The sequence below is a fragment of the Haliotis cracherodii genome, unplaced genomic scaffold (assembly GCF_022045235.1).
Source record: "Haliotis cracherodii isolate W230 unplaced genomic scaffold, xgHalCrac1.p SCAF_2, whole genome shotgun sequence".
NCBI lineage: Eukaryota > Metazoa > Mollusca > Gastropoda > Lepetellida > Haliotidae > Haliotis > Haliotis cracherodii.
The window spans coordinates 40621298-40648192 of NW_027266275.1; the positions used below are offsets into that span (position 1 = coordinate 40621298).

The 26895-nt window shown below is 38.9% G+C and overlaps 2 protein-coding genes across 2 annotated transcripts; one reads left to right on the forward strand and one right to left on the reverse strand.

The window, feature by feature from the left end:
• Positions 1 to 2047: 2047 nt before the first annotated feature.
• Positions 2048 to 13309, reverse strand: LOC139468094 (soluble calcium-activated nucleotidase 1-like). The gene is made up of 3 exons (XM_071249818.1): positions 12599 to 13309; positions 11082 to 11285; positions 2048 to 6008 (listed from the first exon to the last, which is right to left on the reverse strand). Exons 1-3 carry the CDS (start codon positions 13224 to 13226, stop codon positions 5638 to 5640), a joined length of 1203 nt encoding a protein of 400 aa, XP_071105919.1. The 5' UTR covers positions 13227 to 13309; the 3' UTR covers positions 2048 to 5637.
• Positions 13310 to 13480: 171 nt separating this feature from the next.
• Positions 13481 to 25625, forward strand: LOC139468095 (ribosomal L1 domain-containing protein 1-like). The gene is made up of 7 exons (XM_071249819.1): positions 13481 to 13556; positions 17107 to 17243; positions 17995 to 18139; positions 18476 to 18624; positions 21932 to 22033; positions 24211 to 24377; positions 25042 to 25625. The coding sequence occupies exons 1-7, from the start codon at positions 13536 to 13538 to the stop codon at positions 25359 to 25361; spliced, it is 1041 nt and encodes a 346-aa protein (XP_071105920.1). The 5' UTR covers positions 13481 to 13535; the 3' UTR covers positions 25362 to 25625.
• The last annotated feature ends 1270 nt before the right edge of the window (positions 25626 to 26895 follow it).

The window sequence follows — 26895 nt, forward strand, 5'->3', positions numbered from 1 at the left end:
ATAGTTTCCAATATTCTACTCCTGTATACGGTGGGTGGCAGAAAAGTTCTGAGCCTAACTACGATGAACTGCATTGATGGAGTTGGCTGCTGGTTAATTTTCAACATAATCTCCTCTAAGGTCCACACACTTCTCTTATGATGCTTGAGTGCCTGGATCGCACTGGTGTAGAAGGCTGCCCCCTTGTCGGGTGAAATCTCATCAATACAGATGTTCAATGAGTTCTAAATTACAGTCATGCATTGGAGCCATGGCAACAACAGACTTGTGTGAAGATGCATTGACCACCAGTAGAATTCCTTTGGAATCCCAGAAAACTGAAGCCATCACCTTGCCAGCTGATGGAACAGACTTTGCCTTCTTTGGAGAAGACATTACATGTTTGAACTGCATTAAAAGTTATTTAGTCAAGAACCCAAGACTCATCCATGGTTGCAAATCCCTCAACAAAATAAGCTGGGTCTGCATCAAAAAGACATATAGTCTCACAAACGATGATGAACCTGGAGGTTTTCTGATCAGGCGTTGGAAGCTTAGGATCCCAGCCTGCTGAAACCTTTTCATGCCCAGTATCTTCCTCAGACTGTCAACTCTCTCATGAGAGATGCCTACTGTATTGTCTATGTGATGTGTGGTAAGTTATCGATTATCCAGAATCAAATCATGAATCTTGTCAACATAAACCTTAGCCATGGAAGTTGAAGGTCTGCCTGATCATGGATCATTTTCGATGCTCTCTTCCCTTCTTGATATCTCTGCCACCCATCTCTCAAAACAGTGGCAAAAAAAGGGGCATCATCCATTAAAGTTGACATCATGTCCAAATGGATGGCTGCTGGAGTTACCTGATTCAGTTAGAGATATTTGATGACAGCGTGGGAGACAATTTTGTCCATTTTCATCAACAGAGAATATCTAGTCACTTATGTGCCTGCAGAAAATGCTGCCTCATTGAGTAATTGGTTCAAATGCAGACTGTAAGGATGGAAAGAATAATGTACTTAAAACATGCAAACTTTTAAGGATGTACTATTATCCTTTGTCATTCGGCTCAAAACATTTCAGCTACCTCTCTTACACTGGTATTAACTTTAGATCGCTTTGTGCCCCTGTATAATGACTATGATTTAATGAATGCACAGCCACACAATGGCTGATGCAATGATTAGCAAGAATGAGCATCACATGATGTACTCATTGAAGAACTCAACTAGGTAATACTGGCTTAGAAAATGTCCCTATTCCTAAAGCCTGAAGCCTGTGTTCAGTAGTGAAGGTATTACAGGTCAGTATAGGTCACCCCACTGTTGGCTGGCACAGGCAAGTGAGCTGGGTTTAACACTGCTTTCAACAGAACTTCAGTCATATTGCTGAGTGTCAGTTTCATGTGATGCAGGGTACAGATGTTTACCACACTGAAGAAGCCGGGAGCACAGGTTGGGTGCTGATGACCAAGCATCATCATCAGTGTATATCTGGGGATCAAACTCACAGACACCTAATCCTCCATGCTGCACGAAAGGACAATTCAGTGTCATGGACAAGGGAATATGGATTATCACAGAAAATGATCAACTTGTTTTTTAAACAAAATTCTAATCATACATTGCATTCATTGTCTATTTCCCTAAGGGATGAAGGAGCAGGGAGTGTGACAGATTTACCCTTATTAACACAAGATCACATGCAGATTAGAAATAGAAGTTCAATACATACACAAGCATACAGTTGAACATCATTGTGTCAAACTCTGATGTGTGAAATTCTTGGTTGTCTGATTGTCCCATACCCGCCATCTCTCCAGTATATTGATCTTTTGTTGCTAGTCTAATATGAACTCTTCTATACAGTAAGGTATTGTAGTTAACACAGATTCAAGCTTATATCATTCTTCTGTTGTTGTGAGTGATGTTGAGAAAATATTGATCTGTTTCAAAAAGTTTATAAGTTCTGTACATATAAGTTGATCTTTTTCTCAGGTCCTGTCAAGTTTGACACAACAGTGCTCAACTGTTTCTTGTCATGTCAACTGGTTTTGTACAATATTTTCAAAATAAATGTAAAAAGTTACTTTTTCAAGTTTAGGTTTCACATAAGACTATCTAAATCTCTGTAATTAGTAAAAGAAATGTATAAACATAAAATACTATCTTAAATGCTACTTGTCAGAATGTGAATGCTAACAATCACCAACACTTCATGTCATTTTCCAACAAATATAATACATTAGCAGGATACAAAACGAAGAAGCAGAAAGACATGATTTTAATAAGATTACAGGCAGACCTCCTTGAAGCCAGTCAGCATCGGGCAATGTCCAACTGAGAAATAAGCTCACTCACACCTATTCTATTATCAGAGCGGAGATAATAAATATACATATGATAACATGTTATGTATTTGCATGATTAGGTTTGTTTTCTTAAATGTGTAAGTGAGTGAGTATGGCTTACACCGTTTTCAGCAGTATTCCAGCCATATCACGACAGGGAACACTAAAAATTGGCTTTACATAATATACCCATGTGGGGAATAGAACCAGGGCCTTCGCCATGACAAGCAAAAACTTTAACCACCAAAAATTTATATAGATATAGTCTTTGGGCTACCCGACCGCCCCTGTTTTCTAAGGCCTTCTGTTACATGTATGGACACTCGTTTGACCATGTTGACCAGAACAATTCTTGCTGTACAGGTTTACCCAGTCAACATGCTCAGATAGAGTAATCAAATAACAAAGAACATAAACACATTAGGTTTGGTTTGAGATTACCTTCCTAAAAACATATTTTTAGAAAAATAAAATTATGATAAAAATTATTTGTATTAGTAGTTCAGTTACATATTGTCCAGGTTTAAACTCAAACAAGAATTGTTTTGTCTTGACTTAAAACAACAAAAAAACACAAGACTACAAATGTGGGAACACAATTCAAATAAGACTGAGCAGTGTTCAAAACTAACAAAGGTCTGCTAGCGACATTAGTCAAGTTCAGGAACGACAAGTGACATTTCCTTGTGGACTACCATTTTTACCATTTGGTAGGTAGATGACAATTCTGTAGCAGATCATTCTTGTGGACAAGCGAAAATAATAAATAATTTCGAACCTTTCAGACCAACTGTCTATCCTGTTTGACAACCTATCTACAACTGCCTAACAGTAAATAAGCTCTAATTTGTCTAGTCTGTACAACCCAATTTTACATTATTATGAAAACAATCCCATTCACACAGTGTGCAAAGTAATCGACAGGATTTCATCCAATACATGCACACTTATGAAGATATGATAAAGAAACAACAAGTAAAACACAATAAATACCTCGAACATATACACAACTCAGCCGATCAGATTCATTATTCCAAGAAATTCCCGATGGAGGATTCACACTGACAAATAATCATGACTGATGGCTCAAAAAGTCTTAGAGGGAGTGTACATAGACTTTGTATAGTCTCCCTGGTCTCACTAATCTTAAGGGGTGTCATGATATGCTACCTTATGTACCAATACATTTCACAACACATCATGACAAGGTATGTATGGGACTACCTAATTCAGGTGTCAAATTCTAAATGTTCCCTGTGGCTGACTCAAGGGATTGTCACTATCAACCAGTTAGTGTTCAACTTGCATGTCTGCTTCATTTAGGCTTGCTCTTATGGTATTATGTAGTCAGATTTTGAAGTTCGTTTTGTGGTTAGTGGCGATAAGCTGTAAATGCTAGACTTTGTAGCAATACATGTACTATTTTTTGAAAAAATACACGGAACTAAATCAGGAATCGATACATTAGGTTAAATTTATGATTCATTGATACAATGGTGAATCTGGGAAAAGCTTAAATCATGGTCAGCAGTCAAGGAGGGGCAGCAATATTTCCGCTTCATCACATCTCATTAATTTGACTTTGTCCAAAACTAGTACAAGTGTCCTCAAAACAATGGAAACAATAATATGCACAAAAAGTTTTAAAATTCCTACGATAATACTGTTTCAATTAAGGATTCTATTTTTCAAACAATTCCTAGGACCCAATGTTTTATGCTGTTGGAGCCTGATTACTCTCCAGAAGGTTACAACATTCGACATCCATTCCCTTGTACATAAGACCACTGCACAGTGATTGGAAGAATTCCCTTACAGGTAAAACATTTTCTTAATATCAATATTTAAAACCGTTTTTATCAATGTTTAAAACAGTTGTTTTTGTCGATGTCACTAGAGGAAGTGAACCTTGGTCAGCATGCCAGTCAAACCCACCTCCCACCACCAACCCCCATTATGTGCCGCATCCTCCTTGGTACCGTCAGGTAAACACAGGGCATCCCTCATCCATTTACTGGACCCTGTACTATCAAGTAGTAAATACTATAACATATTTCATTAATGCATTTTAAGTAAATAAATCATGGAGAGTTGAATTAAAACATACAGACAGACAAATATAAGACAGCCTTCGAAGACTTTTCACATGCTGCCTCATCCCAATAAAATGCTATCACCATCATGCTCTTTTTCTCCCCTTCTCTCCAGTCATATGGGTAAAGTAGCCTCAAGTATTAACATATGACAGAGGGTAAGATATGAGGTAGCAGTACAAGGAAGTATGTGACTCTACAACATCAAGCTGCTCAGACACCAGAGTGAAGCCCTAATATTGAACTGACTGCATCATCAGCATTGGTGTGGACCATCTTCCGAGGCAAGGGAGTTAACTGACTGTATAAGTCCAGTTTCCACCCTTGCTGAACTATGCTGGAATTCCGGAGTTACATTTTGTCGGGACTAAAGAGTCTATGCATAGTCCAATCAAAATTGTGCAACGAACTAGATATCTGGTTCATAACAGCCTTACCTCGGGAGATGTGGTGTGGACTTTGGAGTAAGAAAACTTATGATTTTTCAATGCTTCTTGGGTTTAATGGTTTGATTGCCAGATACCAGACGTACCAATAATTATTACACTTGTGTCGCATACAGAAAAGGAATTTCATTGCAACATACTGTCATATGATATTTCGAATGTTTCGTTTTCATGATAGCTACCACAAAGTATGTGTTCCGATCACACAGTGAGTTACCCCCTTTACTTAGGTCTCACAGCTGTTCAAGACACTCCAAGCTGGATCAAACACTGTGTATGCAGTGACATGGCTCCAGACAGCTTTCAACAATCGAGACCACCACACGGAAATCCTGTCATTCCATTTTCCTGCCTATGGTCTATGCTGGTGCAGAGAGGTAGCAGTGCCCAGTTTCCTGTATACAGCCATGTTGGTGAAGAGAGGTGGCCTGGCCACCTTGACCATTGTTGACCAGTACAATCATGACATGATTAAGTACATAGTACAGTTACTGAAGGCCACAAAGACATTGATTCTTTTCAAACATTGAAAACACAATCAACATTGCACCTTCTATATACATATATATATATGCCAATGACAACATAGATGAATCAAGTGTGTGAAAGAATTATGGTTTCAAAACTAAATGAGTCATAAAATTTCTGCACATAAGTTCCAGCCAATCGCCTACTTCAGGGCCTTCCACACACAATGACTGTACACTATAACACATGTTCTATCACAGCTGGGCAACAATACGATATGTGGAATGTTTCAATAGGATTAAATGAACTCGATGCCTTCATATTTTACATTACCAATAATCTGTTCCGGTAGTAAGATCTTGCCATAGATATTAAATACTAAAATATATGATGCTACTTTTCCACCATCTTCTTCAGACTTAAGAGCCACAACAACCAAGTCATCGGTGCCAGGTACAAATTTGAATGAGGAAAATCCATGGGTTGGATTCTCTTTCCCAATTCGTGTCACTTTAATTTCTTGAAAGTTCTCGTCTGCAGAGATCAACATATTAGTGGCTCGTCTCTCGTCGGACACTTCATCATATTTTTCCTTGCTTGCTCTCCTGGGCAGGAAGAACCATCGGTTGTGGATCTCACTCCAAACTCCAGATTCGTGGATAAGGTAACCTGTGACAAGAAACAAACATGAGAAAGTGCTTTGAATAGTATTTCAGTTATTCCATTTTTCTAAAATAAAATTATTTCAAATTCTTTTACAATATTAAAACCAATTCATACCAAGTAGTGTCTGCTTATCACTGGAGGATGGCACGAAGTCAGACAGATTGTTGACATTTATCAGTTTGGTGAAACCCAAGAATATGATGCTACAGAGGAATGATCATATTCATAATCAGACTTAAACTGGGATTTTGCACATCACTTACAACAGGGTTAGGCCTACACAAGGACAGATAAAATGTATTTCTCATAGTCCAATAATCATAAAAGTCACTAATACGAATGGTCCCATTGAAATCAACCAAAATAAATCAAGTGTGAAAACAAACCTTGTGCTGTGAAACCTACTCGTTTAAAAAAGTAAACAAAGCAATCCTACAATTTTACATAACACAGCATTTTCCACCTTTCAAGAGATCCATTCATCTATTTGTTGCATACATTTGGCTAAGATTGAGAAAATTGTTGCAATAATCGGGAATAGATTACAATGATTTTGAAAAATAACAAATCATCATGGTCTCAAATCAGCATAAACCCATGACAGATGCAAAATCATGCACAGCTGTGGTCTTATCTGCCTCTCCAACATAGCTTCAAGGTTAGTATGGAAAACAATAAAACAAACAGAAATAAGTTGAATTTAAGTAGGGAAATTTATAGTTTTGATAACCTGCTGCTTGTTTGAACATTGCTGACAATGTTGAAATTTACATCCAGTCGTATAACATATTTCCTTCCTAAGATGTAGTGCGAATGTACAAATACAACTCCACTTTAATTAGTTTTTTTAATAAAAAATAAAATACACTTTTTCGAGGAAATTGGCCCCATTTTACTTAAAATATATTCACAAGTTTGGATTTAAATAAAAATTACATCATAGTTTTGGGTTGTTTGATTGACAGAACCTTGATTTCTAAGGATGCACCAGGTGCATGTTTAATAATTAACGATGTACAAACAGCTGCTCTAATTTAAATCAACCACATGAAATGTGTACAAGTTTTGAAAAATATATTTGTATGTTGAGAATAATTTTTTTAAATGTTTGATTTCTATAATATTGATGCCTAACAGGAAATGGATTTGTCAAATTGATATAACAAATCTTATTTTATGTATATTCAAGACATTTTTCACAGAAAGATTTCCAGTTGCATCAAATGCCTAAAATTCTGTTGTTTTCACTGATTTGTTTTAAAGCTATGAACAAAAATTAGGGGGAAAATATACTGTTACCCATTCTCTATATCTCCAGGGCTAGCATTTTTGGTAAACCTACACTAATCCCTCGTGATCTCAAATTACCTGCCCATAACTTCCTTTAGCCATTTTGATTGGCTACGCTACAAGGTACGTACCAATCAGAATGTGAGTTACAACAAACCAGGCTCAATGTTGGGTTGTCAATATCAACAACACAGCAGACAGTTCCCCTGATTATGACATTGTTTGCGAGACATTCAAAGTTGAAAAACTGACTAACACGCAAAAGAAGGCCCTAAAAATCTTTTTGATGGAAAGGATGCCTTTGTGTCTCAGCCCCTCCATTTCTCCAATTTGATTCCCCACCATTGGAGAATGCTTCCAGCCAAATATGGTAGATATCTATCTCTAAGTTCCAGAAAAGAAGTCATTTAAAGTAATTAAGCCAAATTACCCCTATTTGGCCCCACCCCTCAGCCCCTTGGGGGTGATCAGCCCTATCATTTGTACAATTCTGAATTCTCACCACCGGAGAATGCTTCCAACCAAATATAAGGTTGATATCTATCTGTTAGTTCCAGAGAAGAAGTCGTTTAAAGCAATAACGCCAAATTACCCCTATTGGCCCCACCTGACAGCTCCTTGGTTGTGTCAGCCAGAGAATTCTTCCAAGCAAATATAGTTGATATCTATCTCTTAAGTTCCAGAGAAGAAGTCGCTTAAAGCATTATAGCCAAATTACCCCTATTTGTCCCCGCCCCTCAGCCCTTTGTGGGGTCAGCCCCTCCATTTGTACAATTTTGAATCCTCGTAAACCAGAGAATGCTTCCAACCATATATGGTCTATATCTATCCTTAGTTCCAGAGAAAAAGTCGTTTAAACCAATATTGCCAAATTACCCCTATTTGGCCCTCAGTCCCCTGGCGTGTCAGCGCTACCATTTGTATAATTTTTAATCCCCACCAACTAGGAATGCTTCCAGTCATATTACATTAATTTCCAATAAGTGGTTCAGAAAGACATGTTGTTTGAAAATATTGTTGACGTACGGACGATAGACGGACGCCATGATATGGCATAAGTTCACTTTGGTCTTTCGGACCAGATGAGCTAAAAATGGTGTCTACTTTGTCAGTTTTGATGATACTAAAGCTTAACCACTGTTTTACTACTGTTAATTGAAGGTGCAACTTGAGGACAAGGATTCATTACTTAATCCAGTTAATCACAGTGCTCCAGATAAAGGTCTTATTGGCATAACTACGGATGTAAATATCCCCAATACGGTGAGGGATAATTTAGAAGATGTATCAGATACGCATCACAGCATATATGTATGCTCTGACATTCATTCATGGATGTATTTCCCAAAAATGATTTTCTGATTTCAAGCAGCGTATTTTCTTGAGGTGAACACACTTTTCCCCCAAAAAACACAGGTGTGTAACAGTTTTGATGGGTTTTCCCCCCTTTTTTCCGCCAACGCAAAATATTACAGTGAGCATGTATGACCGGAAATACCATGTCAACAAATCAGTACTGAAGTACACAAATAAATCATGTAAGTACACTGTCTGGTGTATTGTATATCATGACTTATGTTTGTAACCTATCTTAGTAATTTATTCAAAATTTCATTCAGTATTGTTCACATTAATTTTGGCGAAATTGATTGTGAAGTTATTGGTAGATTGCACAACTCACTGTGATACACAGCAACAATGATCAGATAACTGTTATTGACGCCTTGAACAAACTTTAATTGACAGAGAATGGATACATATACTAAACAAGAAAACTTCCTGTGTCACCAATATTTTAGTGTATTTTTCAAACAAGTAAAGTTTGGTTTTCAATATTGTAGTACATGTATGGAATCAAGTTCCAAAAACGTGTCAATGTGATGTTGCAAGACAAATGAACATCCACAAAACACCATTTGGTGTTTATGGCACCGTTGGCAACAGACAAATGCAGTCAGAGACCATCCTCGGAGTGGCAGGCCATGCATAACCAATAATCGACACGACAACTGGATTCGAACAACACACCTACGAAATCGATTCCAGCCAGCAACAGTGACTGCAAGAAGCATCCCTGGCCTTCGACGAATATCTTCACAAACAGTATGTCGTCAGTGGTGCAGACAGCGACTACGCTGGACGGCCATGTTGTGGGGACAAGTTCTATTCACTGACGAGTCTCGTTTTCACCTCAGCCACAGCGATGGACGGATTCGAGTGTACCGACGTCGAGGTGAATGTTACGTCAATCATTGTGTCATGGAAGAAGATCGGTTCGAGGGCGGCAGCATTATGGTAGGTATGGTATGGGGTGGGATTACAGCAAGACAGAGGACCCGTTTGATAGTGGTAGAGGGAAATCTGAATGGACAGCGCTACCGCGACCAGATCATCGGCCCTGTTGTTCTACCGTTTTTGCGTCGTCATGGCCCAGGCATTACCTTTCAACATGACAACGCCCGGTCTCATATTGCTCGACGGGTTCCATGTTTTCCGAACTTTTTGTTGGTCAGTATATATCATAAATGCCATACTTTGACTCATTAAAATTCATATTTGTTGTTGATTGACAGTTATATGCCAACATAGAGTTTTCACAAGCACGAGCGTGACTGGTTTTATTGTTCAATATGTAAACAATATCCGGCAATAGTGATCAGCTGTTCTAAAGTGCTAGCCTATTGTTATTATTATCATCATAAAAAATTATTGTAAACATGGTAAAGCTGCAACTAGAATAACCTGATACACCTCTAAATTTATCATGTTTATAGTTTCAGGTACAATTCTTCTGATCATTGCATCAAGACTCTTTAAAGTTATATCATTGGGTAATTTTTAACCAAATCACCAGTAGATTGTGAGAAATCTTGTGTACAGCTGATTGCTGTTTCCAGCTTAGTTTATGAGAAATTAGTTAAAAATACACACTCAAATTTGTATTGACCAAGTTTGTTATCGCCTGTTCGTTTACTTGACTTTGCTGAAAATACTTGATTTTTTTCCCTAGAGGGGCTGTGCATTAGGACAAGACATACATGTTCAACTAATAGTATTATTTATTGTTTAATGACCTGTTTACACGAGGAACAATGCTGTAGTCTAAAATGAAATACAAGACTAAGCCATTAAATTACATTCAGAACTCTAAGTGTACTCTTTATTCTTGCCAGTACTCCAACATTGAAATAACAAGGATTATGTGTAAGAGTGAATATTATCCTACCCTATTTCTATCGTGGGGATGAAATTCTCTAGTGTCAGGATGATTCTCCCTAGTGAATTTGAACCCATACCAATGTGTTTAATCCTATCCTATACTATACTTCCCCGGGATAATATTTAGGTAGGATATAATCCTTGATTACATATGCAATCCTGATGCTGAAAAATTTTCTGGAGCCCTGAATCACCTGCTTTCAATTTTTTGTCAGCCACACATGGCCGCTGTTGTGGTAGGCAGATTGGTGTCACATGAACAGCTCAGAGATAAACAGTTCTTAATAAACATAAACATTGTCATTGACAGAGTACACACGGGACCACAAAGTGAGTTCGCTATATCTGTTGTATTCGTTGTAAGCTTGTTCGTTATATCCATCAATTCTATATGATAAAATATACACCTTATGGCCAGGACAAAAAAAAAGGTTTGCTACAGCCGTCAGTTTGCCATAAGCGTGTTTGTCATACACAACGTTTACTGTACTTTTAAGATCTATTCTTGTTCTAGTATCATCTAGATGTTTATTGCACAAGAAAGTGTAGTGCTGTTGCAATATGTACCTGGTAAAAGAGTTCCAGTTTGGGCTCTAAGAGCATTGTAATTTGCATGCCAGTCGTGATGCTGTACGTCTCCAAGAACACCAACAGACTTGACCCACTGAGGATCCAGGCTCTTGACTTCCCCTGTTGTGGTGGTCCATTCCTTCCCCAGGCCACCTACATACAGCCTCTTGTTCTTTACAGTAGCCCATTCACACTTGAAGCCTGTAAAATATGCCATTCAGATAATTAGGCAATGTTAGTCAAAATAGTTCTTTGCCAAATACTTTGGAGTTCACCGGGCTAAACCGGGCTAAAACGTTTTATCCTCACCTATTTCACCAAATGTTCCTCATACCTATTGGCTGTCAAAAAGTTGAACAGAACGAAAGAAAATATTGGACTTAAGACTTTTGGCTAGAGTGACTTTGAACAGTTTTTCAATTATATCATGGTGGTGTGTCAGCCTAATGTGCGGAAGGCATACCTGAAGTGATGGATGTTTTTGTTATAAGCATTGTGTACTGTCAAATGGCCATTGACAGATATTTTCCATACTTTTAAGCAAGATGCACAAGTGATCTGATACACTTAGCAAGTTAAGACCTGTTTTATTACAACATAGATCTTGATTATTAATCAGATCGTCTTGACTGAGTGCTGCCATTTTTTTTTACGCAAAAAGGTGGAATCTGATTGGTCAATAGGAGGGACATAGAAGGGACTTAACTCGTAACAGCCACTTGTGGCCTTATGATTGAGCCACAAAATTGAAGCTTATTTCGGGAAGGGTGGAAACTGGACTTTTATAGTCAGTTAACTCCCTTGCCTTGTGAAGAGGACATGATCCTGGTACATCCAAGGAACACAGCCTAGTACCGCCAACTGCAGTGGTCAGGTTTTGGTTTTGTGATTAGAGTCGTAGAGTAGAGTAACAATATTGTACGCCAGAAGGGTAAAGAAAGGATTCTATAAATGAAAGCAAATAAGGGTCTGATTCAGACTAGGATAATTTGAGCATGGCAAGAATAGAATTATGGAATATCAAAACCAGATCTCTTGAACATCCTTTAAGGAAGGCACATATATACCATAAATGTTCACGTTAGACAACCATTTAGGTTCACTTTCATCATCAAACAGTTCTTCTGTAGAAAATATGTTGTTTGTTTTTGCTGTTTGATATACGAGGACTTTCGCAATAACACCGTCACCATAAACTGAGTTTCTACAACATGCCAAATGAAACTGAACAGACAATTAGGTAAAATTGTTTGTTAAGGTGAGCACTATTCCTCTTGTATCATGGTGGCCTGTAAATAATCAAGTCTGGGACAGACAATCCAGTGGATGATGTTATGGGCAATGACCCAGGTCATCAGGATATGATGACAGGTAATCAACCAAGCCTGACCACTTGATCCAGTTTAACTGCCTCCATCACGCCACAGAGTGATGGAGACCTATCATATAATTTCTCACCCAGGTCTTAATGACCTGAATAATGTGTAATTACAGCAGTAAAAAGTTCAGAGCACCTTTATTATGTTTTCCATTTCCATCTGGAAGTACAACCCAAGGCACAACTTCATGTCTGTCAGTTACATCGTAGATGATTCCTGTTCTATCATCAACAGAATATAACTTCTGATTAAATGTCACTAATTCCGACAACTCCATGCCACGTCCACCTTGAGACAATGTAGAAGTGATCACCACAGGCTGGTTCAGTTTCACATTGATATGTCGGTTATCGTCGCTTATGGTAAAGTTGCCGGTTCTGAAATAACTGAACCATGTGTCTTTCTTATCTTTACTTTTGGAGTCTGTATCAAGATCTGTGATCAGACCAATGGAATATGTCGCTCCATGTTCTGTCCTTGTTGGTGCTGTCAATGGATATTTTGAAAAATAATATTTATCTGAATAAAATTCATCACATTTCGGAGTGACAGGAGCAGGTCGGGGAATAAATACTATAAACAACACAAAAATAGCAGTTGAAAATAGCGCGGCGTATATGACAGTTCGTGTTTTCAGGTGCAATCGAGCATTGCCCACCCTGTAAGGTGTGGGCCTACGAATAGCTTTCATCCACTCGTGTACAGTGGACGGGTAACCTGAAGAAATCATATCTTCTTCGTAGTCATCAACTGGCAGACTCATCGATACTGTTGATAACCATGACAGTATTACAACGTTGAATGCCGACGTGGCCGCACGTTTTCACACACAGTCGATGGCCAGTCCTCCATTTTATAACGTTCTAGCTCCGCAGAAAACATTGTTTACGATATATACTATATTTTTAAAAATGTATTATGCGTGTAAATAAAAAGGTAGGTAAGGTTTTAAGAAGACAGAAATAAAAATTGTCACATGTGTATTTCCACAAATATACTTCACATTCGACCTTGACTTTAATACATTCAGTGCGGAAGTAGTGTCCACACAAATTAGAACCCACGTGGGAAAATGGACTTCGAGAAAGCTAAGGTATGGATTTTGTGTGTTGTCATATTCTCGGTATGGAGAATTCGTGACAAATGTGAGGTATATTGTAGGCCACATGCTATTTTATTTGGAAAATGAAATGAACTGCCTGGACGAATTTTGACGTTTTGCAAATCAGCTGAATAATGAAACTCGTTTGAAAAGAAATGGCACAAATCGCTTGTATAGACCTGTTCAACAACTGACTTTTTAAACATTCCTGGCCTTGGACTAACAATATGACATTTTAATCTAAAATTCAATTAAAATGTGAAGGGTGATTCTCGAAAACTTGTTTTTACAGGAAGTATAAAATGGCCTAGAAATAAGTAAAATGTAATAAAATATGATGGAATGGTGTGAACCCATCATCCAACATCAGCTTAAAGGGACAAGCTTTGTTCGATGTTTAATGCCGCACTCGGCGATTTTCAAGCAGTATAATGAAGGTCTTTAAATAATTGAGTGTGGACCAGTCAATCCAGTGATAAATATCATGAGCATCGATCCACGCAATTGGGATCAATGACATGCATCAATCAAGTCAGCAATCCTGACCACCCGATCCCGTTAGTTGCCTCTTACGACAAGCATAGTCGTCTTTTACGGCACGCATGGGTTGCTGAAGGCGTATTCTATCACGGGTCACCCTTGTAAACCTTACTGCGTGCACTTTTTCATATTTCAATTAGCACCGTGTGGATGATCGAACTCCATTGCCAGTTTGAAGCCAGCCTAATGAGTTAATCTAATCAGCCAACACCCTTCAACAGGACCACAGACGCTATCAGAAATATTGAGTGCTTGTTTACAAAGCACCAAATTGTTTACCTCTATGCGCATGCACATTAGCCATTTTTTCATCGAAATGATTAAAAAAATATGGAGCACCTTAAGAATACAGTACCACAACGATCACTGTTGTCTTTAAGACAAGCAACCAGTTTTTGTGAGAATCTGTCTAATGTGAACTCGTGACCTTCGGATTGTTATCCTGACAGCTAACCGACTGAGTTACGTTCACACTGTGAAACTAAGTGCAAATTTACCTAGTCATGGTCATACCTGTGCGTTTCGGAACTGAACGAAATAGGTGATGGACACTTACGAAGGTCACAGGTGGGCATGATGTTTTATGTCTTTAATCTATTGACGTTTATGCGTGATCCCGATGCCATTTGGCACACTCGTCCCATTCGGTAATCTACACGATACCGAGAGGTGAGGAATAAGCTGATATGGCACGAACCGAAAATGGTTTCAGGTGTCAGACATCAAACTGGCAGGTACACATGAATGACATGGTATTTAATAATTTGTCCTGTGATTTTGTGACAGAAAAGTGTTGTTGGGAACACTGAGAGGATATTGTGGATCATAGTAAGGGACGGGGACGGAATAATTTTAAGCATGGGTAGTGACGCCGCCAGGGTGAGTCCACTTTTGAATCATTACTGAATAAACGTAGCGGTTGATATTGGCTTGTATCTATGTTCCAGGACAGTTTCCAGTAGGGCTGTTACGATTCACTCGCGTATTCGGTGAATCGTATCCCCTTGTGAATTGAATTCGTTATTCGAGGTCACTAGAATCGAATACTTACAACAAAATTAAAAGACTGTTTTTTACTTGAAGTTGTCTCTTATTTATCAAAGCAAGATATGCAAAATAAAATATATACATGTCATGCAGTCGTCTGTCTTGTAGGTCATCTAATACTCCACCCCAGTTAAACGACTGATTGTCCATAACGCTCACCAATTATTTGGACCCCCAAGGTAGTGTTGTAGACAGCGATCACTGTATTTGTCACGGAATATGATGAATAATACATCAACTGCTGACTTGTTGTATTCATGAATAAATATTTGTATTAGATACCCTAAATTCGTGATACGTATCATATTCGCCTCATAGTGTATTCATTGTAGTCCTAGTTTCCATTTGCCAAAATAATCGACACAAAACCATTTCATCCTGATTTCTCGACATTTTTGTGTGAAGAATATTAGGAGCCGCTATGGAATCTATGATAGCCTCTAAACATGCTAAATGGGTACCTTACCCTAATGATCGTAAAAGGGATCTAATTGCTAAGGATAGAGTTCAGGGTAACCTACCCAAACACCAGGGACATTTGGATGTGTTTGGCGCCAATATAATATACTGAAGAAACTGCATTCCTCTGGATAATAGGGAAAATTAATGGGGAAAAAAATTAATGTATGTGTATAAGTTCCCATTTATAATCATTTTAGCCACTTGAAAAAAAACTAAATAAAAAATATATTGAAAATAAAAGTGCTTTCATAAACTAGCACTTGCTATAAAATGCACTGCCGCAGGCTATATTTAGTAAACAAATATTTAAAACTCTCAACATTGCTGGGCTTATTCAAGGACATTGTGTGTGGAGAGAAGTCACCGAGCGGAGCTTATGCACACTCAATGACCCCTGACGTCACAGGGCATTGCTTCGACGGTGTGACTGGCAAGAAAATACTACAAATTATGTCATTGGTATTGTTTGAAAAGTTTGTGGTATTCTAGAGGTAGGCCGAAAAGACACATTAATTTGTTAAAAGGGATAGCTAACCCAGGCCCTACCTTACAACTAACCCAATGGATTGTGAATGGGTGCCTAACCCTATAAAGGATCCTAAATGGGTGTTTGATCAGCAAGCGGTGCCAGCCTAAGGATTGTGATGGTGGGTTTGAGTGAAGAGGGGTACCTAACCCTTATGATGGTAACACAGGGTCTTGTAAGGCAAAATATACCAGCCTCAAGATACATGGTCACACCCAGTGTAAGTGTTCTGTGTAAAAGGAAAGGGGTGTAACAAGGCCAACTCACCAAGTTCGTTCGAGGACGAATTCAACAATGTCCACTGTAAATCATGGTAAATAGCCCTATAAAACTATACACTCATTTCAAGCCAATACATTTAGCTACTCAGTGAGACAAAGATGAAGAAAATCGAAGCCATACTTTTGGAGCTGGTGTCTTCAGAAGCTCAAATTGTCGTGATTTTATTATTCCGAGCCAAAATCCCTGCTCAAAATTTGTACCGCTAACTTCTTGTCATGAGGTGACTAAGCTTGTCGTATTTGACGAGGAAAAGGATCTGATGGTCAGGCGAGCTGACTTGGTTGATACATGTCATTGTATCACAACTATGTAGGACAATGTTTATGATGTAGATCACTGGATTTTCTGATCCAGACTAGATTATTTGGCTGGAATATTGCTGAGTCAGTGGGTGCGGCATTAAAAAACAGAAACAAATGCATATTCTGCACCAAATTAATCAAATTCACCCTGAATACATGGGGTTACCTTAGGAAATATTACTTTGTTTGCATACAAATTGTGCCACTGTATTGGTCTGCTATCCATCATACCAGTCATGGACTTTGCTTTTAACTCCAGTTACGTTCTGTACAGGACACTGAGATAAAGCTGGAATGTTGCCGCCATTTTCACTTACTCACAAAACAGATCTATACTCTCACCTATTTTCAGTATGTCATTTGTATGTGCTGTGTTTTTCAGGTGCAGAAGGCGGTGGCTGCATTGTTTAATTTACTCAAAGACACAAAGAAGGCAAGCTTCATTGATGAAGCAGAGAAAATTCATTTGCAGTTTACTTTCAAGAAAGTTCCAAATGTCAAGAACAAAACACTGCACTTGTAAGTTGTATAGGGTCTACTCATCATGGGTTTGAATCCCAGATTCTTATAATGCCTGTGCTGAAGAATTTCACCTAAGTCGTAAACACCTACCACTTGTACACTTATGTTCCTTCCCACTTGCTGTGACTTACTGGTAACTAAAATACTGGTAAAAGCAGCAGTAAACGCCCTCATCTTACCGTAAAGTTTAAAGTGAAATTACACAACACTATTTATGAGATATTTTGCATTAGGCCATCCAGATGGCTGTGTACATATCTTGTAAAATATATTGTTACATTTATTCACTTTTTGGAAATGTTTATAAAATCATTCATTGCAACTGGTGGACACAGGGTTTTTCCTTGACCTAAAAAACTCTGGACCCAGAGGCCCCAAAATTACTATTTTCCAGCGTCCTGTAAAGTATTTAAATGGTTTTGTTTACTGTACTGTACTGTACTGTAAGATTTTATTATTACTTTAATTACAGAATCTTTATATGCCTTGTCATGAATTTGGTACAATGAATATTAGTATGCGCCTCAAAGGACACAATATATACTTGTTTCTGTGTCCATTCTATGCATTGGACTGGACACACATTTCTGTGTCGCGTAAAACCCTGTAAACATTACATTAATTTCATCAAATGCGATAACATGTGCAACTCTTTTGAATACATCATTTCCTAAGAATAGAAGGTTAAATTTCATTTCCATGCCCCAGACCACAGTCTTGTAATCACTCAAATGGATTTGTCTTCTAGGAAGTTGCCACACTCCTTAATGAGAGATACAATGGATGTGTGTTTGTTTGTGAAAGACATGAACAAGAAGAAGCGAGACTTTGATCCCACTATCCACCATTACAAGGAACTGCTTGACAAACATGACATTAACTTTGTCACAGAGGTATTTGAATTTTTGTATTTTCCATGTTTTATAGTTACAAGGAGTAGGCTAGCAACACAACACACATGCACATTGCTTCAGGGTGTATTTGTGTACCATTTACACAGGACCCATTTTCACAGTAGCTCTGTCAATCTTATTTCATGCATGGAAACTAATAACTATCTTGTACGTCTTATGTATGATAACTGATAATGTACAATGTCAATATCAACTATGTTACATTAAATTTTGCCGCTGTTGATCCTCTCTTTGGCAATTGACTTCATTTACAATGTTTCATTCTTTTGTGATAATTTATGAAACTGCATCATGCATGCATTGTTTTCTATGCAGGTTATTCCTTTGAAGTCTTTGAAAACAGAGTACAAACCTTATGAAGCCAAGAGGATACTCTCTGACCGGTTTGATGTCTTTTTGGCAGATAAATGTGTCATTCGGTTACTTCCGGACTTTCTCGGCAAGGCCTTCTATGGCAGGAGGAGGTAAGAATTCTAAGCACTCTTCAATGAAGACAAATGTCAGCGACATGGGTAAAGTGGCCTAGTATATCTGCATCTGTGTAGAACTGAGCATTTTAACAGTTAAACATAGGATCTTCATGGTCTAACCTCTACGTAAGCTAACTATGGCAATGAGAAATTGACAAGTGGCTTATTGCTTGCTGGAAGCCATGCTCTGTGTTTATAAATAGCTCTCAGTGTTGTCCAACGCACATTAATTCATCTCTCTTCAGCATTGGGGAGAGGTTTATTCCATGTGCGAGATAAATTGGGAGTTAATTAGCAGCTCAGTCAGAAAATGGTTGCAGTTGTCAGTCACTCTCAGACAGAATAGTTATAGGCTGTCCAGTTTGTCATCTTTATTCGGTAATCGGTCTTCAACTACACATACTTGTTGTAAGAGCTGTTGTAAGTTTGCTGACTTGGTTGATGCATGTCATCCGAATTGCAAAGATTGATGCTCATGACGTCAGTCATTGGATTGTCTGGTACAGGCACGATTATTTACAGAACAGTCATATAGCTGGAATATTGCTGCATCTTTAAGCAACAAACAAAACAAATCTTTGTTCCGTAAGATGGCTCTATGCATCACCTTCCAGTAGGAATTATACAGTTAGTAGTTGCACAAAGTGCGACAATGTTTCAACATGTACAACAAGATTCCTGGGAAGACAATGACCCTTGTCTTGTGCTTGTCATGATTAGACCTTAAACTGAGATCACATAGCACAATGGATCCTGAATATTAAAACTTCCAACTTTGTCCAAACATCATATTTCTTTCATTTAAATATTTTCAACTCCACCCTGCCAATAATACTTCAAGAGTTCTTTTTCTAAAATGTGTTTCAGAAGTATTATGTAATTTCATGCAGACAAACATCAGACAGGGCACCTGCAGTCTTTGAGTTTTTATTGTTTGTGTTAGATGCTTCCCTTTATGTAATCAGTGTTTGTGGTAATGACTGCAGTAAGCAGTTGGGCACACTCTAAGTCTGGATAGTTCATTACACTGGTGGTGGTGGTGAAATGTTTACATTATAGTTTATTATTGGACGGGTACGATCAAATAAACACTTTCTGGCTTGTGTTGAGATTGAGTTTTCAGACGCACATTAATTCATCTCTCTTCAGCATTGGGGAGAGGTTTATTCCATGTGCGAGATAAATTGGGAGTTAATTAGCAGCTCAGTCAGAAAATGGTTGCAGTTGTCAGTCACTCTCAGACAGAAGATGATACATCAGGAATGTTAGGACATGCAGTTTTCATGATAAATCATTTGTGTTACGCAACATAAAATAATCAGGCCTCTGTTTAAAATGACCGGCAGATCCTTGTGCATCAGTAAAGCATATAACTGAAAACATGAGATTTGGTGATCTGATGGATTTTGCTCTTTTCCAGGCTTATTGATGGCTGAAACATCCTATTTAGCATCATGTGTGGAACTTAGACATTGTCTGTGTAACTAAGGTGATCAGTGCCTGCTGGATGGGTGTGCATTACAAACCTTGACTCAGCAGTCAGGTGGTATTTTGAATAACTTTAACAATTAGTACCAGCAACAGAAACTAACAGTTTTAGTCCACTACTCCTAACCCCTTACTTATAATGATAAAATATAGCAAAACCTTAAAAAGGGCAGATTTCTACTAGTCTTTATGATAACTTACCGGTAACAATTGGGCAGTTTGGCAAGGACAATGGTTCTAGTGCCAATATCTATTGTTGAGTAAGATGATAGGACTGCCGATTGGTTCAAGCCTAGTCTTCCTTTAAAACAAACAGGGGAATTAAAAATATTTTTTAAATTGTCGCAACCATCTTGTTTCAATGTTCCCAATTTCTCATGATCAGGATAAAGGATGTTAAGAACATGTAGTATTGATGTATTCAGTATTATTAAAGCACATTTATTCATCTCATTCTTGTATCATGGGACTGAGATTTATTCCATGTGCAAGATTAATTGAGCGTTAATTAGCAGCTCAGCTGGAAAATGGCTGCAGTTGTCAGTCACTCTTCAACATGCTCCCCTGTGTACCACATTCTTCATTATAGTGAAGCTTGATTCTCACTGCCACATCTTTTCTTCTTCCTGGATACAATCCTGTCACACTTTGAATACTCTGGTGTTATGAAATATTGTGAGTCATACATCTCATACACGCACATTTATTCATCTCCCTTCTTGAATAGGACGGAGATTTATTCCATGTGCAATATTAATTGAGAGTTAATTAGCAGCTCAGCTGGAAAATGGCTGCAGTTGTCAGTCACTCTTCAACATGGATAGCAGGATAACATGGCAGGAATGTGTCTCTAGCTTAAGAGTCCGATGTAGTTTCTATTGGTGAAGCCCCATCATGGTGTGGCCTGCTCGGATGTCAAGGGGTGCTAAACCATGCATATTCCCTGAATGCTACCTGTGACCAAACTAGTATGTATCATTTGCTACAATAACCAACATTTATGAAACTTTGGGGGTTTTAGAAGCTGGGAAGAGACGACTTTTCCACTAGTGAAAACGTCAGTTGAGAAGCAGGCTATCTGCTTCAGGTGTGCTGGGTAATCCTCACACAGATCACATCTCGAGTCCATGCCATATGTGATGTCTTGGCACTAGGCACTAGGCACCAGGCACCAGCAGGAGGAGGGTCATTGACTGACATGTGGGAACTACAGACCCTGCACTTCTTACATGCCTTGATGAATCCATACTTACCAATTTGCACAATCACAATTATCAAACTGGAATTTGATATTTACTAAAACAACATGAAAATATCAAATAAATCTGACTTAAAACTCATCCGAAAGGTGTATAAACTAATTAAGAAAACGCCAAATGAACTTAAAGTGTAAACTTTAAATGTTGGAGCCAAAATCACCATCACCATTTGTTAATATTAGGGTTATGACAAGGAACTTAATTTCGAACAATTGTATCACGATAAATATCACTGAAAACAAAAGGGCATCCAGCTTCAGTTAGTTTCAGAGATTCAAACAGCTTTACTCTTCTTTTGACGTCTGGTCCAGACTTGATTATTTACAAACCACCATTATGTAGCTGGAATATTGCTGAGTGCGGCAATAAACAGCAAACAAACAAATAGAACCCTCCGGGAAAGATGGACTCCAAGTGACATGTGATTGTGGCATAGCCAGGGTCTTATTGGCACAGTCAACCACTCCTTATCTGTTCCAAACCAGTTACAGTCCAACAACGTGAAGGTAGCATTATTGACTGAAGCTAACAAGAGTTTTGCCATCTTTTTCCAGACTGCCGATTGGTGTGAACATGGGTGCCAGTAATCTGAAGAAGGAGCTGCAGGAAGCCCTCGATAACTCTCAGTGCTACATCAGTGGACGAGGCGCGTCTGGGTGAGTGTGTGTACTCTGTAGCCACCAGGGACTCCATAGCTACTGATGAATTTGATTATGCTCATGAGCTGTTTTAGCTAACCTGACAGGAAGTCAAGTGAGCTATTGCCATTTCCATCAAAATGGAATGACAATCATCCAATGATGACCCTTCTCTAACACCCCATCCCCCATTTGTGCAAGAGGTTCGATCTCATTAGCCACAGCAGCCATTTTGAACAATTTATTTATTGCCATTTCTCCTTAAAATATCTTAAATTTTAATATTCAGTTAGTAGGTTCTAGCATGATGACATATTGTGAGTCAAACATCTCATGAACGCACATTTATTCATCTCCCTTCTTGAATAGGACTGAGATTTATTCCATGTGCAAGATTAATTGAGAGTTAATTAGCAGCTCAGCTGGAAAATGGCTGTAGTTGTCAGTCACTCTTCAACATGCTCCCCGAGTTGTACTTAGACGACTGTCTCCTGCATCATCCCGACACGGCTACCCTGGTTCTCAATCCGGACTTTACCAGGCACCTACTGTATCAACTGGGATGGATGATCAATGAGGCAAAGTGGGAATTGCTTCCTTCTTACCAACTCCAGTTTATAGGAGGCCTGTTCAAGACAGATCAGGACCTTCTGTCAGTGCCACGGGACAGATGGCTAAAAATTCTATGCCATCTGTCACCTGCCCTTCGACAATCCCACACACTTGACCAGTGGCAAGTGTTGTTAGGATTGCTCACATCAGCCCAAGATTTGTCAAGCAGAGGCTGTACCTACGCCAATACAACAGTTCCTGGTGCCTTACATCAAACGTATGAAGCCATCACTCTACCATCTCCCCTAAGGACTCAACTCAGTTGGTGGATGATAGATTTGTACATCTTAAGGTGTCTCCTTATCAGGGCTAACCCCAGCACTACTCCTGTTCGTAGACACCTCTCTAGAGGGAGGGGTGCATATCTACAGGACCAGACACCCAACGGGCTATGGTCCAGCGCACTAAGTCCCTCAAGTTGGGGGCTCTCATTCTGGCAATATCACATTGGCAGGAGCGCCTACGCAATACTAAACTTGCAATCTCCACGACAACAGCGAGGTGGTATGGTGCCTGTGCAACCAAGGGGCAACGCACTCTCAGAATGGTAACAGACTGGTAACTCCACACAGAGGCGTTTCAGCTGATGCATCAGCGGTTCGGTCAAACCAATATCGACCTCTTCACAACACATCCGATCCCCGATCCCCGATCCGCAGGCTTGGGTGGTAGGCTCATTCAGCATGCCCTGGAAAGGGCTAAAAGTGTATGATTTTCCGCCTCCTGAACTACATCTCAGGGTGATACACAAAATAAAAGCAACCATGAACCACCCTCCTCTGATTTGGTCATGCCCTGGTGGCCGGCGAGGAGGTTTGTAGATCTCAGAAATCTCACAGAAAAAAATCCACTACCCCTGACAGTGGTCAAACCTTTTTATCCACCCTCACAGCAAACTACCACAACCAGTGCCCGACAGATTTCGTCTGCAAGCTTGGTACATCTTAAAAGAGCGCTAAGGGCTATTTGGCTCAGACATTGCTTGACACACCGTCCATTTACCCTGGGGCTATTTCATGATAAGTGGCAATCATTTGCAGCCTTTTCTGTAAGGTGTAAAGTCAAGATCCCACTACAGCGTCACCTCAATTCTTGGCTGAGTACCTCCTACACTTGCATACCAAACAGCAGCACCATTACTACGCACTTGGTGGCTCGGACATTCAGTTTCTGAGATTTTAGCTGACGTTATTTTCTTCTTACTGTGTTTTACCTGGACTTATCCCCAATTCTTGTCTTCTCTCTGTTGACAAGATTGAGCGAGTAATACTGATTGGTGCTTAACACACCATATGGTTCCCTTGACATGTATGTCTTATGAATGGTTTATCCATACTGAGGATTACATCGGAAGGTATACGCACCCCCATACCGTCTGATACAGATGCATTAAGGAGTAATGCTGGATAAGTAAATATTTTAGTAAAATCTAAATATTTTTTACATATGTATACTTACCCTGGATTTACTAGGTCTCGTGGTCAGTCTGGTAGCCTACTGGTTAAAGCCTTCGTGTATGGAATTTAGTGACAGAGAAATTATTATTATTATTATTATTATTATTATCTCATCTCATCTCACAGCATGGCCACAGTTGCACATTCAGAGATGAAGATAGAACATGTGGTGGACAATGTTATCTCAGCAGCCAATCAGCTTGCAGCAGGCATTCCAGGAGGACCAATCAACATAAAGAGCATGTACATGAAGACTGGACTCTCGATGTCTGTTCCCTTGTATTTCAGCACAGGTAATGTTCATTCAACATCTTTTCATGTTTATGTAAGCCATCGTTCATTACTACAGTTTGGGTGTATGGTTTAAATGAAACAATATGTCTCCTTTAGGTTTGTAAAAATCAAATTTTGGTTTCTCATAAACCACCCACCACTATGATTGCCTCCATCCCTATCTTTTATTTTTGTATCAGATTCCAACTTTTTGATCAAACCATGCCATGTCACTTAGTGTCTCAAATCAGAAGAGATAAAATGAACGTCAGTCATGTCGGTCAGTCATGACATGTCATGTCATGACAGTTGTCAGGTGAAAAGTAAATTTATTAAATTCATTAAAATCATTGAAGTACACAGTGTACATAATTAAAAATTAGTAAAAAACATTTACCAGCTTAAATCAGATGTACTCCTATGGATATTTATCCAACTCCCTAAAGAATTAGTTTTAAAAAGAATCATGAGAACAATAATTTTAACTGTCCTTTTTCTATATATGGAATTATCTCTTTAGCCTGTGGGGTAATCAAGCTCAAGGAATTTGGTTTTGTAAATGAAACTACATGTAGTTTCTTTTCTGAAATATGTAAATGTCTGGTGTTAGTAAAGATTATTAAGATACGATTAATGCCAAATATGCTTTCTATATAAAATCAATTATTTGCATATTATTTTTAGATGATGGAGATGTTGTTTTGCCACCCAAGGAGAGGAAGGTTGTAGACAGTGAGCCGGAAGAACTTACAACTATTCTCGGAGCTAAGGTCAAGGTCTCTCAATTTGGTGATGTCAAAATTATTCAAGTCAAGCGTGTAGCTGAAGATGATGACCTTGACCTAGACAGTCTTACTGAGAAGAAAAAGTTTAAATCTGCTCAAGCAAAGACTTCAAAGAAGTTTGGAAAGAATCCAACTAAGTCAAAGAGTTTGGCACCGAAACAAAAGACTGTAAAATCTGGCATCAAGCAACCGAAGAAGAAACAGAAAACCAAATCTTGAACTGACTGCCTAAAATGAAATGGAATAAATCTCTGTACATAGCTATTGTCTTCAGAATTGTCCCTTAAATTAACTGCTGTTTAGGGGTGAACCCTTTTGGCATTTTGACTACTGAGGTTGCAATAGTTTAAACACAGGTGATTCTATTGTGCCATTCGTCACCACTCGCCCCTTTCCGTAACCTGCAAGAAAATACAACAAACCAATCAGAATGCGCGTTTAGATTTCAAGTTGTTCATCAAAGAATCCCTCAGAAATAATTTTTGATTTTACATATGTCTTGCATCTAAAAATATATCCAAGACACTGTTAAATGTGTTCAATCACACTGTATAATTCCGCATGTCCAGATGTACTTTAAATTGCATCTGAAATATATATAATATATGGGGAAATATATGTGAACCATTACACAACGAGTTGACAATTGTTTTAGGTATGCCCTTTGTGCTAAGACAGAACCCGGTCGCAAAAATGGCTATGAGAGGGGCACGAGTCGCTATTCGGCTTGTCCCGGAATAACACGAGTTGGTCACGAATGTCTATTGTGCAACAATAGACCTCCTCTGTGATAGAGCATCTTCCTAGAGAGCGGAAGGTCAGGGGTTCGATCCCCAGTCTCATCATACCAAAAGATGGTACATGCTGTTTCTCTACCTGGTGCTCAGCATTATGGGGATAAAACAAGGACTGGTTGGCTCTGAGTCGGTATACTGTGTCTGAGTGTAGCATGGTATCTAGGTCGGCCAGCACTATACACTTGGAATGGTCCCGACTAGTACAAAACAAACAAACATCCATGCACGTTGTTATATAAGTGCAATAATCTTGAACTTAAATTACATTAAGTAATACGTTACCACTGTTATACCGAGGCTGTTGTCGCCCACAACTGCTGCTATAGCGAAATCTACCACAGAGATCTCAATTACCTCATGCAGCACGTGCGTAGCCACCTAGCTGCCATGTGACACCCTTCACTCTTGTCTCCTTCGTCAGCTAAGCAAGACGTGTTTCCCTCCTGCTGAAGCGTTCATTGAATATTTGGTGATATTTATGATAGTTTATTCTCTAATAAACTCTGCTTTTATGGGGCGTTGTGGTAGCTACGCTTGGTTATAATTTTCCCGCCCTTTTTTCTATATACTTGCGGGGTTCGCGTACGCACGTTGTGTTTTACGTTTCCCCTGTTCTTGTATGTTTTGGGGGTTAACATCACTTATTTCTTTATATAAAAGTTATCTGTGTATGTTATATGTTCACATTGCTCATTTATTTTCTTGTGAAAATGCTTGTTTGTGAATCATTGTGGTGCGTGCGTGGTAACCATGTTTTGTTCTTTGTATACAATACATATATATAGAATACAAACAATGTCTGACATGGAATTGTCCCCAGTCTCCACCCCGTCTACCCCTGCTCCTCGGAAAAATTTTTGTCGTCCGGGGATCCTCACGATCGTTGCCAGCGGTGCAGGGTTCCTTGCGGGGACACCCGGTGCACCCTGTGCGAAGGTCTGGGGCCTGCAGAGTTT

Coding starts and splice junctions, on each gene's coding strand:
- LOC139468095 (XM_071249819.1), top strand. CDS start 13,536: ATGGACTTCGAGAAAGCTAAG. Junction 13,557..17,106: donor TGGACTTCGAGAAAGCTAAG/GTATGGATTTTG, acceptor TGTGTTTTTCAG/GTGCAGAAGGCGGTGGCTGC. Junction 24,378..25,041: donor TCCCTTGTATTTCAGCACAG/GTAATGTTCATT, acceptor TATTATTTTTAG/ATGATGGAGATGTTGTTTTG.
- LOC139468094 (XM_071249818.1), bottom strand. CDS start 13,226: ATGAGTCTGCCAGTTGATGACTACGAAGAAGATATGATTTCTTCAGGT. Junction 11,286..12,598: donor AAATGGAAAACATAATAAAG/GTGCTCTGAACT, acceptor CATATTTTACAG/GCTTCAAGTGTGAATGGGCT. Junction 6,009..11,081: donor AACTGGAACTCTTTTACCAG/GTACATATTGCA, acceptor TTCTTGTCACAG/GTTACCTTATCCACGAATCT.